Raw genomic sequence first — 20,457 nt, 5'->3', positions numbered from 1 at the left:
TTGGTGTGAGTTTTGGAAATATCAACCATAGAGATTTCTGCCGTTTAAAAAAAAAACGTGAAAAACTCGACAGCAATGACCAGCAATCTTGACCCGGTTACTCAAAGTAATCCTTAGGCCTTATTGTGAGCAGTTTCATGTAGGGACTATTTTCTTTCTACAAGGAAGCAAGCATCTACTCATGGACAAGATGCTTTCCTCATGACAATGCAGGATGCAAACACTAACGGCGTCCTCCTTGAGTTAGCGAGCTATCTCTATTGCTGTTATATCCAGAACTCTGCGACTCACACCAGATAATATTAATAGCACCACAGGTTAGAGGAGAATACATGTTTTTGATTTTTGGGTGAACTTTCTCTTGAATATTTATTTGTACTGCCTTTTCATCTGGGTTTGTGAGGCTTCATCTGTTAATTTGATACCTGTCAATGACTGAACCCCTGTGTGATTTGGCCACTCATATAAAAATAAAAACATTAGATAACAAAAGATGGATGATGACTTCATGCTTTTTGTTCCTTCAATGAAGATGTGTGAACACTGACTGGGATTCTTAAAGCTTGTATTTCAGATTAGGCAAACCATGTACACAAAAACAATTGATTATCACATACAGTATTTACAAGATCTAAAAGCTTCAACAAAGTCTTAAAAAATGTTTGTAACAAACTTAATGTAGCACAAAATTAAATATTACAGACTGAGAGGGTACTGAAAATTCATCTACAGCTCGTCCATATACAGTATGTTACAACTAAATACAGTTCCGCTGGCAATATTTTCTTCTTGTACCTACTACTATTTATGCAGTTTTACTTCAAATGAACAGTCCAAACAGCCACAAATAAAATATTAATAAAGAGGGAGCTTGAAGCAGGTTTAGTTACTGTCCTCGAAGCTGCCGCTGCTGCTGAAAGACGAGCAGAATCTCATGGTGCTCATGGGATCAGACACGTACCCTGACAAAAAAAAGACAAGTCAGTAATTGACACTCACCATTTATGAGCAGTTTCATTTGTGAATAGTTTTACTGTTGAAAGAAAAGGAAAGTTATTCTTATTGGAAATAAATTCCATGAAAACAACTAACAGAAGCCGTGTTTCCATAAATCCACCTTTTACTCCCATTTGAGGGATGTTTGATAAACACTGCAGCTCCCAGCTGTTTGAGGTCTTCTCTAGAAATTAACCTTTAAATTTGTGACTGTTTATCAGGGGGCAAAGTGCCACAGACAAGGTAATTTAGACAAAAACTGTTTTGGTTTTGGTGTTCTCTTGGGATTTGTTGACAATAAAGAAAAATACAGAATAGCACTAGCCTTATGTTTTAAAGTACTGTGTTTTGATCCAGGAGCAGAACTTAAAGTTCGAAACTGAAAGAGTGAACAATTAAATCTAAATACTGAAATTTAAGATTTAAGAGGATAAAATAATCATCAACATCTAGTAAAAAAAAAAAAAAAAAAGCAACATTGCATAAGAACAAGTCTTTAAAAGCTACAAGCTCATCCCAACATCACTACTGAGGTGCTAAACTGCACCAGCTTCACTGTCAAACACAATGGTTGTCACTGTACAGTATCAGTGCACAGGTTGTCTGCAAACACACCGTTTCGATCAATAGGAGAAAACTGCATGTTCCTTCTCAGTTCCTCCAGTGAAAGGCCTCCAGATGCACGACGGCGCTCACTAAAAAAATAAAATAAATAAAATCAGTCATTACAAATTAATCCACTGCGAAGCAACACTGGTCTAGAAATACATACTGCTTAGTTTACATGGGGAAGGACAGATGAGATGGATCCAGATAGAAGCAGAAGAAATTCAATATGTAATGCCCAAACTAATACCAGGCTGCTCTCACTATCTCTGCAGGAGTACGGTATCAGAATTGATGACAGGTTTGATGGGATGACACACGATCTGCACACGGCTTCATAAAATGATGATTATTTTAGTAGTGATTATTGATTTGACACAGTTAAACACACTTTTCGGAGGGGAAATAAACATCCAGAAAGGTTTTGTCTAACTTTTGATGGAGCACAAGGGAATTACTGACAAGTCACTGAAACACTACAATAACCCCACCTCCTGTTTCTGGGTCAAAGCTGTAACCAGGCTGCGACTTCTGGGACACACAAACACAAACACAAACACACACACACTGTTGCGCACACAGTACAGAGACTGCAAAGCCGGGCATCTAATGGAGACCTTCCTCCTCGGTCAGAATGCCAAGCATGTTTTATTGCATTCGCTTTCCTTTGTTTCCTGTTCGGTATCCGAGCAACTCCACTCCTCACTGTTGCAGTAAGTATCTTAACTGGTCTACATGTTACTGGCAAAGCAATTGCTGAGACTGAGTCGTTTCTACAAATCCGAGCAAGCCCAGACATGATGTTTCTGAAGTTCTTGTTAGCAGAGTTTAAAGCCCATTTAACTGAACCTTCTTGGTTCAAACTTATTTTACTACTTTTTAAGGCATATCCACATGGTAAGCTTCGAAATAATTAACCGTATAAGTGACTTTAAGAAATTTGGACATCTGCGTTCCCTCTACAATGATGACTTTAGAAACAACATCTGTATATTCAGTTTGATCTCAGATTTATTTGGCTGCAGAGACAAAACATGCAAACATTTTCAAGCAATCAAAGCTCTTAGAAATGTTCTTGGAAGGGCTACAACAAGATATCTGTTATAGGAACAATGTCTAATAACCCTAACACTACAGCTAGGGAACATGAGACACTTTTTCATGTTCTCATTAAGTGCAATACAAATCTGGAGAACATGGGAATGACGCCATTTAAACCATACCCCAACTTAGCCACAACTAATAGCTGGGTTATTGGGTGAGTGTGAATGCTGTCATTGTGCTGTAGGTTTACCTTCTTCTCTGGACCCTCACCTGTCTGTGACGTTGCTTGAGTTCTCTTACCTCTGAGTCCAGAAGGCGTAGGCGCGTGTATTGAGAGCGTACTCGAGTTCAAAACGGGAGCGCAGGGCGGCCACGTGGCTCCTGCCGGGTCCTCCTCGCCCCAGCAGACAGTCAGTGGAAGAGCAGGGCGACAGGGAGCCACTGCTGTTACTGGAGGCTGGAGACATCAGCTGCCACACACACACACACACACACACACACACACACCAGCCGAAATACAGATAAAATTGAGAAGATTTAATTATCGCAGCATACTTTATATGTAACGCACTGCAGTGTTAAATATGATTATATACCTCAACATTGCACAAGCACTCCTCCAGGTTGGAAACCACTTCAGAGAACTCGGGCCGGTCCTGAATTGGAAAAGCAAACTTGAATTATTGTTCTGCTTCAATGCTGAACAACTAAACACATCAGGTACAGACACAAGTGTATTCTCTCAAACACTGTCCTGTATGTTGAGCTCATTGTAGTCCACCCACACATGAAGCAAAGGTGAACTCTGCTTCAAAAGCAGTCCTCAGATCTCTTGCCTCACTGTAAAACAACAAACGCTGCCACCCCGGAGCTGTTCAATTATACATGACATCCTCAGATAGAGGCCTGTCTGCGTACTGCTTCAATAAGACGGCACAGTGAAGATGAAAACAAGATGACAAGATTTTCGAATAGAAGTCTTTAGAGTTTATATATCATAAGCTGATTAGGAACAGTACAGTTAGTAGCTTAGTGTTTATCTGCTTACCCTGCAGCATTCACTCTCTCAGGCTTCAAACAAAAACATTTCACAGTGCAAATCCTGTAAACACAGTGCAGCATGTACTGCTTTTAACCCCACAGGAGCTGATCACTGGGTGCCTCACCTGTACAGTACAGGTGAAGCACCATGAGAGATGCGTGCACATAAAACTTTGTGCTGGCCGTCAAGCGTCTTGACGAAGCCGTACGGGGACGAGGCGATCACCGAGGGAGCAAGCAACTGGTTGGCAAACAGGACGGAGATGTACCACAGAGGGAGAAATGTGCCAACATGCTCTGCCGTGATAGAATGTGCCTTAATGAGGTCGGGAAAAAAACACGCCTGGCTAATTACTACCATCTCAGCACTGAAGCGAGGATCATCCAGGTCGTGTGTTGCTCCTAAATGTGAACAGCCATGCAATAATGTATCACCTGGGGACGAATGGAGCCATTCATTACTGCTGCACGTGTTTGCAGGGGCAGCTGAGTCAGCGTCAATTGCCTCTCTGAGCTTCAGTATGTCTAGATAGCTAATGACAATGAAGGATCATTTTACAGTTTGAAACTACAAAATCCCAACAATTTTGAGTGTATAGATATAAACTATATTGAGTGTAAAATGTACTGTGAATGAGTTGAGAACACATGAAATTCAAAATGGGGTGAAATCAGGTCATGTACCTCTGGGCAGGCGTACCAGCCTCTCATCAGCAGTGCAGAGATGGGTTTGGGGATGGAGTAGCCAATAGGAGGCCGGACGTGATGGTAGGCCATGTCTGCAGCAGCAGCAGCTGAAGACAGAAGGAAAATCAATGTGGTCTGACGGTTTTCTGCCTTTTCAATTTATTTTGACATTGTAAAATATAAAAAAACTATGATTAAAATACAGCTATTTGACATGACATCCTCGGTCGACAAGCAATGTGACCTAATAACAAACTCCCTGACCCTGATATCTCAATTCAAAGGTCCAGTGTGAAGGATTTAGTGGCATCTAGCGGTGATCACACCTGCCAACATTAGGCTATCGAAAGAAGGAGATTTTGTGGGGCACCTGAAAATGGCTTCAATGCATCAGCCCCCATATACAGTAACCCTTCACAACAGATTTATAAAACACTAGAGTCAGCCTTTGATTCGTCCAGTCCTGGGCTACTATAGAAATATGGCAGTGCAACATGGTGGACTGTGTAAGAGGACCCGCTCCCTCTGTAGATATAAAAGCTCTATCTAAGGTAATGAAAACAAAACGATTCTTAGTTTCAGAGGATAGACGCATGGAAACATATAACATTTCATTCCATTTGTGCCCCTAAATCCTGCACACTGGACCTTCAAGCCTTTGACTTGACTTGACCTTGAAGAAAAACACACCAGGTTTCAAGTGAGCGAAGGGAATTTCTCCAGTCAGCAGCTCCCAGAGACAGAGGGCGTAGCTGAACATGTCTGCCTTCACTGAGTAGCGAGTACACTGAGTGAAGATCTCGGGAGCCATCCAGCGCAGGTTCTGCACAAACACACACACAGACGCACACAGAATAAAATACATACATAAAAAAATATAGAACTGTGATGTTTCAAGACATCAGGCCATCACACACACACACACACACACACACACACACACAAATGAGTCCCAATTACTGACATGAAGACTGTGTCCCTGCAAGGGCAAGTAGTTTACTCACAACAGGCAGTTCCCAAGAGATGAAACACACTTAACACCAAACTGCAGGCCAAGCACTCTGGGTAGTGATGAGTCAGCACATTGAGACAAAATCTGCATGAAGGCAGTTTTTCTTTTTTTTTTTAGCTAGTGGGTAATTGATGGCAGGAGCCAGCAGAGGCTCTGGCTTGTACTCCCACAAAATAACAGCATACAGTTTAATAAAAAATGTGCCTTATTCTTTGGTGTGAGAGAAATTTGGCCGAAGAAGGCGAAAACTCGTTCCAAAGGGTTTTGTGTGCGTCATCAATTAAATCAAAAGGAGGAAACAGCACTGACCCCCGGCTGCTTGGTCATGTTATCCTCTTCCACGGATTGCAGAAACCTAGATTCTGTAGAGGAAGCGAAGGACATGCGATGGTCAGACAGTGGACATCTACTGGTGGTTAAAGGGTAACTCCACCAACTTTACACATTAAAGTATGTTCACAGGTCTTGGAGAGTACTACTGCATCTGTGAAAAAACAAGTATACAGCTTTTTGTGTGTCCAGAGGAAGCTGTAATCAAATAAATCGCCTTCAGGCATGTCACTCAGTTTCTAAGTTGCATTGTGGGTAATGTAGGCACCAGGTTTAGAATAGGAAGAAGACTGTGTGGAATAAAAAAGTCGATATCTCTCATTCTGCGGTTCCAGTTTTGATCATTTGTTTTATAAACTGTCCATGATGAGTCCAACAGTGTTATAGAAGTGCAATGTTGGACCAGTGGACCGCTTTTCAAAACATGTACAGCTCATAAAACACTGCAAAATGTATCCTACCTCCAAAATCAGCCACCACTGCATGCCCATCCTCATAGAGCAGAATATTGTGGCTAGAGGGAACACAAATATCATTAGTAATGACCACAGTTAATTCAGCCTGCCAATATTGACCCACCACATATGTTACTACTGTGGCACCCACCTGTTGAGGTCCCTGTGGATGATCGGCTGGGTGAGATTGTGCAGGTACTCCATGCCCTTGGCCACATCGATGGCAATGATGAGCTTGGACTGCAGGTCGATAAGCCTGTCCATTGACACATCATTAAAGTAGCAGCCACTTAGCGCCAGGTCAATGGACCCTGCCAATCACACACAGCACTTTACACAGATCAATAGGACAGTCTATAAAGACAGCACCTGGCCACACAGTTAGCGGAACGCTTCGTCTGGATCAATGATGATCCCGGCCGAGAGGGGGAGATGGGTGAGGGGACGCTTCCAAGGAGGATAATGAGACCTGAGGCTCTCGGCTGTGCAAACATGTTTTTTGTCAGTCACTGAGTAACTCCTTAAGGTAGTTTCAGATCATGACGTCAGGATGAGGAATCAATTGGATATCAAATTACTGATGTTAACACCTCACGGCATGAGACTTCACAGAACTTCTGCTTGGGTTTTGAAGCTTTCTTTGCTTAATTTAAAAGTAGTTTAACTGGAAACATTAAAGGCAGAATGCAATGTAATACAGTGGTCCTTAATATATAATATTAAATATGTAATAACAAAAAAGTTACTTAAAATGCTGAGTTTTTCTTGCATTTTTGACCCACCTCTGTGGTCCTGGAGCTTTAGTTTGTTAGTGTTTACCCAACACTGTTGATAATTAATGAAAATGATTAATGGATATTGCATTGCAATTCATTACAAGACAGTTTTGTTGAATTGCATGATTGTGTACAGTAGTTTCAGTTTAAATCTGATGTTAGCCTGCCTTGACTGTAAACATTCGAAGTCAATGTATAGACTCGTACAAAAGTAATCTGTCTAAATCATCATCTATGACCCACTGGAAGTGTGTGGCAGTGTCTGTATTTGCAGAAAACACTGCCCTCCACCTGCATTTTCTTAGTTTCTTATTATTTTGATTTCTGGTGCTCAACCTTTGAGGTTGGGATAAAACTTAGCGAGCAGATTACATCGCTGTCGATCCTCTGCTCCCTGCTTGTCATGGATGTATAAAGAGCTGCAGGTCCGTGTGTCTATTTGACCGAGGGCTGGGCTGAGCTACAACAAACACACACACAGCAAAGGGGCAAACAGGAGACAGGATGAAGTGTGGCTTCAGGCTGCATTCACATAAAATCTGGAGGATTTACAAAGGTGTGGGCGTGTTTATTTGTCCTCATGAAAGAAGCAGCTGTTAAACAATCAGAAAATAACGTTTTCTTTCTCTGATTTACTGCTTTGTTCTCCCTAACGTCACTCCCTCTCTTTATTTACTCTCTAGCTCCCTCGGCAACCACTGCTCTATCTCTGTCTTGCCTGTTCAGCGGGGAGGAGATGCCAACTTTGAATGTTGTGGTTACAAACTGCAACCAACAAATCCTGCCTAGTGTGCCTTTAAAACTTTTTTGGGGGGCATTTCTGCTTTATTTGAAATTTAATTAGAGAGAGACAGGCAAATCCAGGAGAGAAAGAAGGAATTCAAACCCAGGTTGCAGCAGCAGGGACTCAGCCATACTATGTTAGGGAAGTTATAAAGTTTAGTAGGTTATGTATTTCAGTGGGCATTAGATGAGGGCTATAACAGACAGAAAAATAAACTGTAAGCTCCACTGTGTAACTCACACTTCCTCACCTCTTCTGCTCATGCAGCAGAGAGAAAAGAGAGCCTCCAGAGACATACTGGGTTACAATAGCAAACTGGCTGGGGTCGTCCAAACATGCACCCACAAACTGGATGATACAGGGGTGGTTGAGGCGACAGAGGATGGAGACCTCTCTGCAGAACATGTCCACGTCGGACTTCGAGCAGTACGTGTTGGCTCGATAGCTGCAAGCAAGAGTCGAACCGGTCAGTTTGTTTTTTTCTTACCAAAGATGGGATTCAAAATGTCAGATTTATAGGTTTGTTACCGTTTTATGGCAACAACTTTGTTTCGACATTTGCCTTTGTAGACTCTTCCAAAGGAGCCTGAGTGTGAAACAGATATGATCTTCAGTGATGTCATCTGATTATCTGAAACTCGTTAATTGAACTGAGAACATATGAGCGTTGAGAGTTACCTGATCCGATAATCTCATTGAACTCCAGCTCAGACAGCTGAAGGTGGAAATGAGATGGGAGGCTGGCCCTGAGGAGGAGAACTTCTGCTTTCTCTGAAAATAGAGAGCAACATTTTTAGAACTACATGTTTGCCAAGAAGATGAGATTTAAAGCAGTTAATAATAATAATAATTTTTCAAAATCTTGGCTGATTGTGGCTGATTAAAGAGGCTATGGATATTATATGATTCTGCCAAGACTGGATGGGAAAAGGAGCGTTTTATTGTTATGGAGTTATCAGGGCATTCAGTGTACGTACTTACATAGAAGTAATACATGAACACCACCTTAAAAGAGCAACAGCTTTAGTGAAATATACTTCCCTTTTGAGCAAAAAGCTCCACAGATGATCCATGACTTAAGGGTCTAAATGTGTGTTTCATCCTATTCAGATCAATACTTTCTAAGATATTAAGTATAAATATCACACAGCCAGAGACATATCTGTAGTTCACACCGCCCCTTAATTTCACCAACAGTGTGCTGTTACATCAGCTGACAGTGATGTGAAGTGCGGGGAAAATATGCTGTGCTTCACTCCACCTCACTACCTTTAGTCATGCTCTTGATCTTTCCCAGAGGAGATGGGACAGAAACATAGGAGCCATCTGGAAGAGAGACGACATGTTCAGGCACATTAAAGGGTGGACTTGAGTGACTTTTTAATCCAGATAGTAATTTCTAGAGAGGTCACTGACTCACCCCCTCCTGGCTGGGAGTACTCATTGCAGGGCGACTCATCTGGACGTTTGTAGTGTTTCAGTAACGTGACAATGGCATCATGACCTGAAGTAGAAACACACTATTTTAGTTTAAAGTTTTCATCAGATTTCTCCTGACACCTAAGCTCTTTATCACACACACACACACACACACACACACACACACACACACACACACACACACAGACCTTTCTCATAAGCCCACATCAGGCAGGTCTGCTCATCCTTCTCCCCGCTGGACCTGCTGGGGTCGCAGGCAACCAGGTTCATGTCCGCCCCGTTGTCCAGCAAGAACTGCACCAGGCGGATGTGGCCATGGAAACAGGCACTGTGTAGAGCTGAATAACAGAGTCATCAGGGACATTTATTACTATTGGTATACACACAATTATAATTAAAAGCACAACTGTACTGTAAACACAACAAACAGTTTATATAATTGCACATGATGAACAGAAGATCGGTTTGCAAAACGAAATTCCATCGCAATTATCCAAAGCTCAAAGTGATGTCTTGTTTTGACCCCACCAACCAGCCTAAACCTCCAATTGTTCAGTTTACTGCAATTAAAGACAAGAAACAGCTACAAATTCTTACAACTGAGAAGCTGAAACCATGAAATTTTGGGCATTTCTGCATGAAAAATGACAATTATTTTTAGAACTGACCAATTTAAACTCAAGTACAGACCTTGAGTAAATGTACACTAGTCACCTGTGTGTCCGTCTCTGCCCTGGCAATTGATGCTCAAAGCGTTCCGGCTCAACAAGAACTTCACCATCTCCAGGTCTTTACCATAGGTGCACGCACTGTGACACAAAACCCATTATCACCTCAGAACAACATGAGTCACAGGTTCAAGTGATGCTCATAAATTATGTATATGTGTTCTGCAGATTATAAATAAATACACTGTGTGAGACAATACCTGTGAAGTGCTGTCTCACTGAATATGTTCTCCTTTGACAGACTTTCTGTGCCAGAAAATTGTACGATCTCCTTAGCTGCCTCAAATTTCCCATTATAGCAGGCCCTGATTAAACAGTCAACACAGAACTTCATCTCCATTACACGTCACCTATAACAAAACGTATAGAAGGCTACCGACAATGCACATTGTTTACAGGTGTAATGGCGTGTCCCCGTAGATGTTGACAGAGTGAGGCTGTACGTCAGAGTTGCCCTGAAGGAGGAAGCGCACAATGTCATGGTGACCGAAGCGGGCACAGAAGTGGAGAGGAACATGATCTTCGTTGTCCTGGGCATTTACTGAGAGAGGCAAGCAGAAAAGTTCACATTGAACCACAGAACAGCATAGTTAAAGGGCAACTCCACCAATTTTACACTTTAAAGTGTGTTTACATGTCTGAGGAAGTACTACTGCATATGTGAAAAAAGTAGTATAAAGCCTTCTGTGGCTCCAGAGGAAGCTGCATGTAATCTGACAAATTGCCACCGGTGATGTCACTCTGTAGCATTAGTAGTTGCATTGTGGGTAATGTAGGTACCATGTTTTGAGAAGCAGTCCACCTGTCTAGTATTGCACTTCTATAACACTGTTAGACTCATTACGAACAGTTTAAAAAAAAAAAATGCTCGCAATCAATACAGCAGAACCAGAGATATCAGCATTTTTATTCCACACTTTCTTTTTCCGTTTTAAAAACTTGGCGCCTACATTACCCACAATATATCTTTGCCACTGAGTGACATCACTAGAGGCAATTTATCAGATTACATGAAGCTTCCTCTGGAGTCACAAAAGGCTTTATAACACTTTTTTCACATATGTAGTCATACTTGAACGTGTAAAATTTTTAAACCCTTTAAAGGTGCACTATGTAGTTTTGATCTTCATTGACTGATTTTTTTTTTTATGGCTTACAAACTAAATAAACAAACTTTCTTTCTTTTCATGACTGAATAAACTCGTAAATACAAATCCCAGGTGCTGACTACAGACAAAACTCATTACGTCATCACAATGTTATGTCTTGGAAACATGTATGTTGACGTAAACATGTATGTAACTCTGTGATCCTACCCTCTCACTGAAGTTACATAGTGCAGAAACAAGTGATAGGGGGGTGGAGTGGCTGAGACAGAGACACCATTCACCCTGTTACAAGACACTGTACCATCAACATGACTTTGAAGCTGTAATTTTACAGTAAAAAATGTACATAATGCTTTAAGTATATAATAACCCATGCTATCATGTTTGATTTACATCCATCCGTTGACTCAAGTGACTCTAAAGTAAATGTAAAGAAGCACTCTTGGAGTCTCAGGTCTCACCATTAGCTTTGCTCCCATCCCCCATCAGCAGTTTGATGATGCTGAGGAAACCTTTGGCTGCAGCCAGGTGCAGCGGACGGTCACCTACCTCCCCGCTCGCATTCACATCTGCCCCAAACTTCAGCAGCAGCTTTGCCACCTGAGAAAAGTGATTTCAGATCAGCTTTATTTGTCACGGTCAAGAGTGCAGAGATAGTTGATTGAAGCACTTTACCTGCTCGTGGTTGTTATAAGAAGCAATATGCAGCGGGGTGAAAAACACAGCATCCTGAACATTCACAAAAGCGCCATGCTGCAGGAGTATATCTGCTGCCTGGTGGGAGGAAATTGCATGTTCAAAAGCAATAAAACGCATTTTGTTCACATTCATTGAGGACAAAAGCTCTCACCTCATGGTGCCCAGCTATGGTGGCCACATGCAGGGCAGTGAGGGCACCGTAGCCCACCTGCTGCACGTCTGACCCTCCATGGAGAAGTGCGGTCAACAGCTCACCATTATCCTGTGGTACAGACACGAGCCATATTGCTGTTTTACTATCACTCACTTTTAATTCTGATTGCTCTGCTTTTACCACATCACAACAAAGCACTTCAGAGCTGGAGTTAATCATGCTGGCTTTGTGTGTACTTGCACTCCACCATGTGGTAAAACATAGACAGCTCTTCACCACGTAACAACACATAGACAAAGGCATAGATTGCATCTGGAAACATGTAAAGTAAAGATTTAATGCGTTTATATTTCTCTTTTATTCTCTTCACCTTGTAAGCAGCCAGATGGAGGGCAGTGAATCCATTCCTGGACAGTCTGGAAGGACGCAGGCCTTTGAGCATCAGGGTGCGAATGTGGGCCTTGTTACCTGGTCACAAATATTATGAGCTGGTAAAATATGTCACTTGACTAATATGTCAAAACATCATCAAAGAACCGGGTGGAATAATGTACTAAATCTAACTATGTATATTCTTTACGTACAATTTATCTCATATCTTCTGTTTATGTCAAAGTGTTATGTTTAAGGTCATCCTCAGACAATAATGTCAGTCAGTCCATTGTAATCCCTCCCTCCCTCCACTGTCACTGTTTGTTGAGTTATAAATAGCCTCCAGTAGTCATGCATACCTCCACACACGCAGCAGAGATGCAGCAGCGACAGCCCCTTCTCTGTTCGGTAGCTCACATTCACCTTCTGAAAAGCCTCATCAGAGCTGAGCATCAGAAAATCAACATCAGCCGACACAGAAAAGTAAGCCGACTGAGGAGAATACAGGCATAATAAACAGGACTTAGATTACATGTGGATTGTACTGTGACACACAGAGTGAATTAAATCACCTGAAAGCAAGTTTGAGATCCACGAGCTCGCTGTCTTTGAGCTGGAGGTCATCTTCCAACTTCTCCACGATCACAGAGTACGACTCGCCCACCTTCTTCTTCCACTCGTCTTCACAGCCCCATCATCAGAGTTACACATAATAATTTAATCACATCATTTCCATTGCTCATACGCATATGCCTAATTTTATCTTTAAATTTGTAGAAAAAAAAGGCCAAACATCTGCATACTGCACTGTATTGAGCACTACTAGTGTATATAATGATCACTCACAAAGAGTTTAAAAAGGGCTTATACAACTTGTGTGTGATAGAGAGTAAACCCCTCCCCCAGGCTTTCCTCCTTCAATTCAATCCCTGCTCTCTGGCTGTGGATACGTCTGACATTAAAATATTCTCACACAATCATAAACAGGCCATTACCTGTACACGTCTGAGACGGTCTTGACTTGTAATTTCCCATTGATAAGGTCCTTCTCCTGTACTATGCGCTGTGCAGTTTGGTTTACTAGAGTAAAGCAGTAATACAATCTCTCTCTCTGCCACAATTGCACAGGTCCAGATAAAGGGGGATCATGGCTGTGGGCTAAAAATAAACACCTTGGAGTGGGATGCCTAACAACTACGACAACTGACCTCCCTCCAAACGCAAGCAGGCGTGTATCATTGTGACTGTGTATGTGTGTACAGCATAAAAACAAAGCAGATGATCAACGCTCTGCACTGTACCAGTCTGGCTGACGGCCTTAAAGGATAAGTTCACCAAGAAATGGAAAGTCAGTTGAAGTTTCGTAGTCTACAAAACTCTTCTGGAGCTTCAGAGCACAACAGAGCTGCAGCATTCTCCCAAACAACTAAAACAGCTGGGGACTTTAAAACATAAAAAGCACCCCAAAATTAATGAAATGGCTCCATACAGCTCGCCCCAGGTTCCCAAATTCATTTGAAATGACATTATTCACATCCTCAATGCGCGCTAAATCTTTTAGCTTAGCAGTTACAACAAAGGGTTCATCTTAGAAAAAGGGTGTGAATAACGTCTTGTCGATCAGTTTAGGGTCTTGGGCTTCCGGACACTTGGATTACACTAGACAAGCTGTATGGAGCCATTTTATGCTTTAGCCATTTTTTGGTTGTTTTGCTATGTTTCGAAACAAGTCCCCATCTGCTTCAGTTGTTTAGCAGTGCTGTTTTGCTGTGAGGCTCCAGAAATGTTTAGTGGACTACAAAACTTCACCAGACTTTACATAGTAGTAGTTAATGACTGAATTTCTTTTTTAGGGGGGTGAACTTATCCTTTAAATTGAAGTGCTTTACAATTTTGTATAATTTGGATGCTTTTTCAGTGGTTCAGTAACTTTTTTCTGTCTCTGCATTTTTCACAACAAACATGTTGACCTATTAGGAGAAGCACAGGTTAATCTTCCAGTTATAACCACAATGTAGTAGCTAATAATATTTTTTTTAATGAATGTCTGCTGTGCTAAATGGCCTATTAAGAAAGATTAGATGACAGCACCCTTTGCTTCACACTGTTATAAGACAATGCACATGTCTATGTAGAGCAGTGCCCAAGATGCTGACATGACCGAAACTGGTTTCTCTGTCTGCCGTCCAACCTTTATACCTTTGATGCTGCCATTTTAACCGGGTAACCTCTGGTCATGAAAACAGGGAAATGTGGAAGAGGAAATAAGCTAAATGCTTCTTAAATACACCACAAATTATATTTTAATTAGAATGACAGATGATCAGATGACAGAATCCACATCAGAACTTTAAACAGCTGACAAAAGCTCATAGTCCTGACTGTTATGAAATAAAATAAAAATCAGCCTAGTCGCCAGAATAAAATGTTTTTATTTTGCATTTTCCGAGGCTACTGGACAGTTTTCAACGAGACGTCGGGACATTTTCCAGCCGTGTTTGTGGCAATAAAACCAGATAAGCCAAAACATGAATTTTCCGCAACCCCTACCAAATGGTTTTTGTCACAAACATTAAATAAAAAACTGAACATAAAGAAATATAATAATAAAGAAGAAAGACAATTAACCTGTCAGTGGTTTGCAGAAACATACATTTCCCAAAAAAATTTCTGGCGATTGACTTGTGAAAGTTTATCTGATTGGATGAGCAAGATGTGAATGATTTGTTTTTTTATTTACAATCTATGTGGTTTCGTACTGAAACTGAGAACATAAACACTCTCAAATAACCTGAAATATCAGTAACTCAGTTGTTCATTTTCTCTGTGTGATGTCTTCATGTAGTCCCTTCCTGAACTTCAACATTTCATCCAGGTTCTTACACTGTAAGGACTCTTCCATGGACATCAGCGTTGTGTCTTTTGGTAAAGTGAATGTGGACCCACTCAGGACAGCCTGCAGCATCTCCAGAGACACTGAGAATGAGCTTTGCAGGTCAGAGCAAACAGGAAACAAACAAGCCTTCCACAAACTACAGCTGGATGCATCTCCGGAGAACTTCAGGTCTTCATTTTTCACCCCCCAGTGGGACAGGCAGTCTGCCAGGCTGACACCAAAGAACTTCAGCTCTTCCAGGTATGCAGGGGCTTCAACACCGCGCTTCAAGTCTTCATTAATCCCAAACACGACAGTTACAAACCTGGTTTGGTTCTTGTGAATCACACACAGTGAATGCATGAAGACTCCGTCGGGCACCGAGAGGCCCGCACTGACCCAGCAGCTGCTGACGATGGAGCCCTTACCTACAGAAACTCCTGCTCCCAGTCTAGAGTACTCCACCACTGATCCAGCTCCCACAGAGCAGCTGGGATCAACAACACTGCACATGACGCAGCATTGTGAGGAGCCCTCAGAGCTTTCATTCACATGTACACTGAAGGCACTTGACAGGAGACCCAGCTCAGTCCTCAGCGCCACATCCTCAGTGAGGTGGAAGAGGTACTCTGATGTGGTTCCGATGTGATAAAACTTGGAGTTGTTCAGGACAATGACATTCAAGGGAGTCCCTTTTAAAAGATGGAAGATCTTTTGCCGGGTTTCCACCAGGCTGCTCTCCTCTTTGGCGACATTTGCAGTGTTGCTGGTGTAATCTATCGTGGCTTTAGGGCCCAGTGCTTGGAGAAAGTCCCCGTATGCGTCTATCTCGCACTTTAAAGGCCCCAACTCTTTCAGCAGATTAAGAAGAGACTTCACAGAATCAAAGTCGGCATAATAGGTGCTGTCTGTGTAGACAAACTCAGCATCAGAGGGAGAAAAACAACCACTCTGCCTTTTACGAACGGCTCCGTTAGCTCTCATCTGATCGATGCTCACCTTGTGCAGAAAGCGCAGGCAGGAAATGTTCTGCATTTCTGAGTGAGTAGACTTTTCATTCAAATCCAACACAAACACCCCATGTGTAGTCCCGATAGACAGCGGGGAGGGGTGGGCTAAAGCTGTGAAGCCTGGTTGGTCAAACCTGATGCTCTGATCCTCTCCAATACTGTAGAGCTCAATGTGATCCGAACAGGTCACCAACACACCGGGCTTCATCTGCAAGGGGAAATCCACATATACGGCCAGTTTGAGATCCAGCATCTGGTAGACAGGGTCACCGAGCGGCACGGCGCCGAAGATCTTCCCCATGGCGCTGGCACTGGGCAAACGCTGACTAAAGCCTCCTGGAAAGATGAGAGGAGACATGTTAGAGTGGGAAACATCACATACAATATGTGCATTGATTTAAATGTCTGAACATTTGCAATCAACTTCTGAACTTTGGAAAAAAAACGCAGTTAACTTCTGCCAAATTAAAAGTCAGTTTCTGACACTTGCTTTTGAAACCAAAAACATGTCATCCAAATCATTTAGAAGATGTTATAATCTTTAAAAAAAACTATACACATATGAACTCCTCACATTTTTGTTTCATCATCAGAGCAGCTGTGTTCACTGCAAAGTATTTATGTTCACAATATGCCATATTATTGAAAGAATGTAGATTTCTTTTGAAATATAAGATAAAAAATGTGATTTTTTAATCTGTTAGGGAAATTAGCTGTAGAGCTGCAACAATTCACTGATACATCGATTAGTTAGTTGCGAACTATGAAATTAATCACCAAATATTTTGATAATTCATTTGAGTAATTTTTGAGACATTTAAAAAAAAAATCTTAGTTAACTGATTTTCTTTGGGTTGTGGACAAAACAAGACATCTGAAGACTTCATCATGGCCTTTGTGAAACAGTGGCGTCATTTGTCAGCACTTTCTTACATTTTGTAAACCAAACAACTAATCAATTCATTTAGAAAAGAATTGACAGATTCATCAATAATAAAATGAATCATTACATTACTAATTAGGTGTAGATGATCGTCTGCTGTAGGAAAAGTGGAGTGGCAGAGATTACTTGAGTAAGAGAAAAGCTTTCCGGATGTGTGTGTGTGTGGGCAGTTTTTGAAGGATGCAGCAGTAACTGTGGTGTGGTGATTTGGATTATTTGATGTGTGTGAGTGGAGCAGCGTCGCAGTGATGAACCTTAAGAGGCAGGTTATAACATCATGTTAAAGTATAGTTGCTTTACTGGCTGGTATCAAACTTTGGCAAGTAGCTTTAACAATTCATTTGCGTTGATGGATTTTTTATTACTTTTATAGCATATAAGCAACCCAAACCATCCATAAATTGTCTGCAGTCCATTACTGGTATTCAGGGTCATAATGGAGATAGGTGTTCGCAGCATGTACCTGTTGCGCTGTCATCATTGTCAAGTTGTCAAATAAATTCATTGTGACGGCCCGAGGCCTTAGGCCAGTATCTGTGTTGTCCCTTTCCTGCCTGTGCTCCTCTTTTCAGGTTCTTCCTGATGGTCCGGGGTCCCACCCACGTCATTGAGTGATTGGTGTCACCTGTTAAGAGCCTTTATAAGCCAGGTAATTCCAAGATGGCTCTCTCTCCCTCCTGGAAGGCTGGTGCCTTTTTGGGCACTCCATTTTGGGATTGTTTGGGTTATGATTATGTTTAGTTAGCCTTGGTCCATGTTAAATAGTTATAGACTCTACAACCAGCACTGCTCCCAGTAGACCTCACTTGTGCACTGTGCAATAAAAACTCTATACATAACCCATTTCTCATTTTGGTTTGCACTAACTGGGCAATTCTCATATTCATTATTTATTAATAACAATACCCTGCCCACACTGTTTATATTTGTACATATAATGTATATGAGTCTATTTCTATTTCTTACCTTTTTATTATATTGTTTATTTTTTACTATTATTATTGTTTATTGTTATATTGAACTGTCCTTTGGCTGCTATGACGCACAAATTTCACCGTTTGCGTGACTAATAAAGGAATTCTGATTCTGATGTTAGCACCCACAGTTTCACTGCACCCAACACCCATCCTTCACTACTGACTTTACACCTCATAGTTTGCTTCTGTTGAGTTATCTTTAAAAAATTATTTGGTTTACTGTTACTGTTACTGTGTGGACCTCCCTGATGAAAAGCAGTGGAAGGTATAAGTTTCATGCAATTTATCTAAATGTCTGACAGCAACAAAAGGACATTGAAAATCTCAAACCTGCATGTATGATGATGACTCTCAGACTGCCCAGAGTCTTCTCATAGATGCGATTCAGCTGCTGCAGCACGTGCAGAGTGGCGCCTCCATTCCCTTGGAAAAACAAGGCTACATTAGTAATAATAATAATTATAATAATCATGATAACGTGGTGCATTGTTGCTCTCCCTCAGCAACCATGGAACGACACCTGAGAGCGTCAGTCTGTCTCACTCACCTATTTTAGATCCAGGTGGGTCTGAGAACACCTTGTACTGAATGCCGAGGGGAAGCTCCTTCCTGTCAACTTTCCCACTGATCTGCAGCTCGTACGCCTCTCTCTGGCTCTCATCCGCAGCGGTCAGTACCACCACGTCCCAAAACTCACCGGGCTGCACCTGTCGGCCTTCACAAAGACAAAGCAGCCAGGTAATACAGATAATAAAATACAGGTAAACACAGCAGGAGGAAACAAACTGTCACTGAACTTCACGACACGTTAATACAACACAAAACTCACCTCGCAGAGAGTTGAATTTTCTGAGTTTTTCTCTTGTTGCTAGTTGTAACCTTGTGTTACATTCCTGACTCATACTGTCGCTTCAAATGTCGATTAAATGAGATAAGCACTCATACTAAAGCGCAGCAGACCTCTGTTTCAGACCGTCTCTTACTTCCGGGTGACGTTGTGTTGGCAAAAGGCGGGGCGTGAACGGTGACGTCACGAGCCACAATACCCGCTCATCTAAAATCTGGTTTAACTGGAGTAGCCTGAAGTTTCAAGGGGTTTTTTTTTTTGCCAGTGAATAAAGATTTTAAAAAAGGAAATAATCTTTTTTTTTTTTTAAATACAAACATATTATATAAATTTTATCAAAAATAAAGAGGCCTTAATCATTACAAACACGTTAGGCTAGTTTAGCTTCTCTTTCTGTTTAAAAAAAATACCCACATTTCCGTCAAGCCAGTAAATTTTGCTTGCAAGAATATTCATTATCAATAATGTTAAAGTGGACTTTCTTGCACATATAAGGGTAAATCAGTGAAACGTTCTATTGTCAACGACTTTCTCCAAACTCACAGAAAGAAAACAACTGCAAAGGTATAATAAAATACAATAATTAAACCACAGAACATGACACGTTAATAAAACATAAAACTCACCTCGCAGAGAGTTGAATTTTCTGACTTTCTCGCTTGTTGCCAGTTGTAACTTTGGGTTATATTCCCGACTCATATTGTCGCTTCAAATGTCGATTAAATACACCCGAGATAAACGATAAACTGAAGCGCAGCAGACCTCTCTGTTTCAGACCCTCTCTTATATCCAGGTGATACTGTGCTGCAAAAGGCGGTGCGTGAACCATGACGTCACGAGCCACAATACCTGCACATCAAAAATCTGGTTTAACTGGAGTAGCCTGAATATAACCACCCTTTCCCGTTCTGCGTTTCACCAAGGAAAGATAATGAAAAAACTGGAATTAAGAAATTGGACACCAACCACCAAAAAATATTTTCTTATTTTTATTATTCTTTGTTCATTTAATGGTGCACCAAGATTGTCTATAATTTAATTGGGCCTATACACTGTCAGGATATAATTTTAAGAAGTATAGAAACTAAATCCTTTTTTCTTTACTCATAAAGTCTAGTTTTTGTTTTTGTTTAAGTTGACGAAAATGTTTTTCACACCTAGTTTTAGTTTTAATTTAGATTTGGTTAACTATAATAACCTTGTTGAGAGCATGGACCTTTGCTACCTTCAACCACATTATCCTTCCAGAATTAAGATCTTAGCTGTCAGAGCTCTCTCAATAAGGCTCCCTCACAAGATGACAGCATACAGCTTTCAGGACAACCATGAGCAGGATGAGTTACTAAACCAGTCTCACTTGAAGGCTGCCCTGAAACTGCTCAGAGTCAGTGAGGACAGATGGGTGCAGGATACCAGGCAAAGGCATGCTACATTTGTAGAAATCAGAGAAGAGGGTGGCTTTAAAGTGGGCACTGATGAGGACAGCTTGCCTCACTGACTGAGAATAGCACACATCAGACCTGCAGAGTGGTGAGAACTGGCAACGAGCGTCAAACTGCAGGCCAGCACACA

At 41.5% G+C, this 20,457-nt stretch overlaps 2 protein-coding genes across 2 annotated transcripts; both read right to left on the bottom strand.

Moving 5' to 3' along the window:
* Positions 1-882: 882 nt before the first annotated feature.
* On the bottom strand, positions 883-13,268 carry tnni3k (TNNI3 interacting kinase). The gene is made up of 25 exons (XM_073476318.1): positions 13,229-13,268; positions 12,806-12,914; positions 12,593-12,678; positions 12,232-12,329; positions 11,859-11,969; positions 11,684-11,782; positions 11,470-11,608; positions 10,296-10,440; positions 10,100-10,204; positions 9,886-9,980; positions 9,360-9,509; positions 9,152-9,235; positions 9,001-9,057; positions 8,410-8,502; positions 8,260-8,317; positions 7,982-8,176; positions 6,323-6,427; positions 6,178-6,230; positions 5,696-5,748; positions 5,065-5,197; positions 4,372-4,481; positions 3,243-3,302; positions 2,947-3,116; positions 1,612-1,691; positions 883-962 (listed from the first exon to the last, which is right to left on the bottom strand). Exons 1-25 carry the CDS (start codon positions 13,266-13,268, stop codon positions 883-885), a joined length of 2,508 nt encoding a protein of 835 aa, XP_073332419.1.
* A 1,379-nt stretch (positions 13,269-14,647) lies between these two features.
* fpgt (fucose-1-phosphate guanylyltransferase) lies at positions 14,648-19,660 on the bottom strand. Its single transcript, XM_073476319.1, has 5 exons — positions 19,648-19,660; positions 18,868-18,998; positions 18,586-18,753; positions 18,369-18,461; positions 14,648-16,454 (listed from the first exon to the last, which is right to left on the bottom strand). Exons 2-5 carry the CDS (start codon positions 18,938-18,940, stop codon positions 15,049-15,051), a joined length of 1,740 nt encoding a protein of 579 aa, XP_073332420.1. The 5' UTR covers positions 18,941-18,998; positions 19,648-19,660; the 3' UTR covers positions 14,648-15,048.
* Positions 19,661-20,457: the final 797 nt, after the last annotated feature.

The sequence above is a fragment of the Pagrus major genome, chromosome 11, assembly GCF_040436345.1.
Source record: "Pagrus major chromosome 11, Pma_NU_1.0".
Lineage (NCBI taxonomy): Eukaryota > Metazoa > Chordata > Actinopteri > Spariformes > Sparidae > Pagrus > Pagrus major.
Note: the sequence above shows the minus strand (reverse complement) of the source record. Positions and strands in the feature narration are given on the sequence as shown.

Coding starts and splice junctions, on each gene's coding strand:
- tnni3k (XM_073476318.1), bottom strand. CDS start 13,268: ATGGGAAATTACAAGTCAAGACCGTCTCAGACGTGTACAG. Junction 6,231..6,322: donor ATCCACAGGGACCTCAACAG/GTGGGTGCCACA, acceptor TGTTCCCTCTAG/CCACAATATTCTGCTCTATG. Junction 3,117..3,242: donor AGTGCTTGTGCAATGTTGAG/GTATATAATCAT, acceptor TGTGTGTGGCAG/CTGATGTCTCCAGCCTCCAG.
- fpgt (XM_073476319.1), bottom strand. CDS start 18,940: ATGAGTCAGGAATGTAACACAAGGTTACAACTAGCAACAAGAGAAAAA. Junction 18,754..18,867: donor AAAATTCAACTCTCTGCGAG/GTGAGTTTTGTG, acceptor GTCTTTGTGAAG/GCCGACAGGTGCAGCCCGGT. Junction 16,455..18,368: donor AGTCATCATCATACATGCAG/GTTTGAGATTTT, acceptor TCATCTTTCCAG/GAGGCTTTAGTCAGCGTTTG.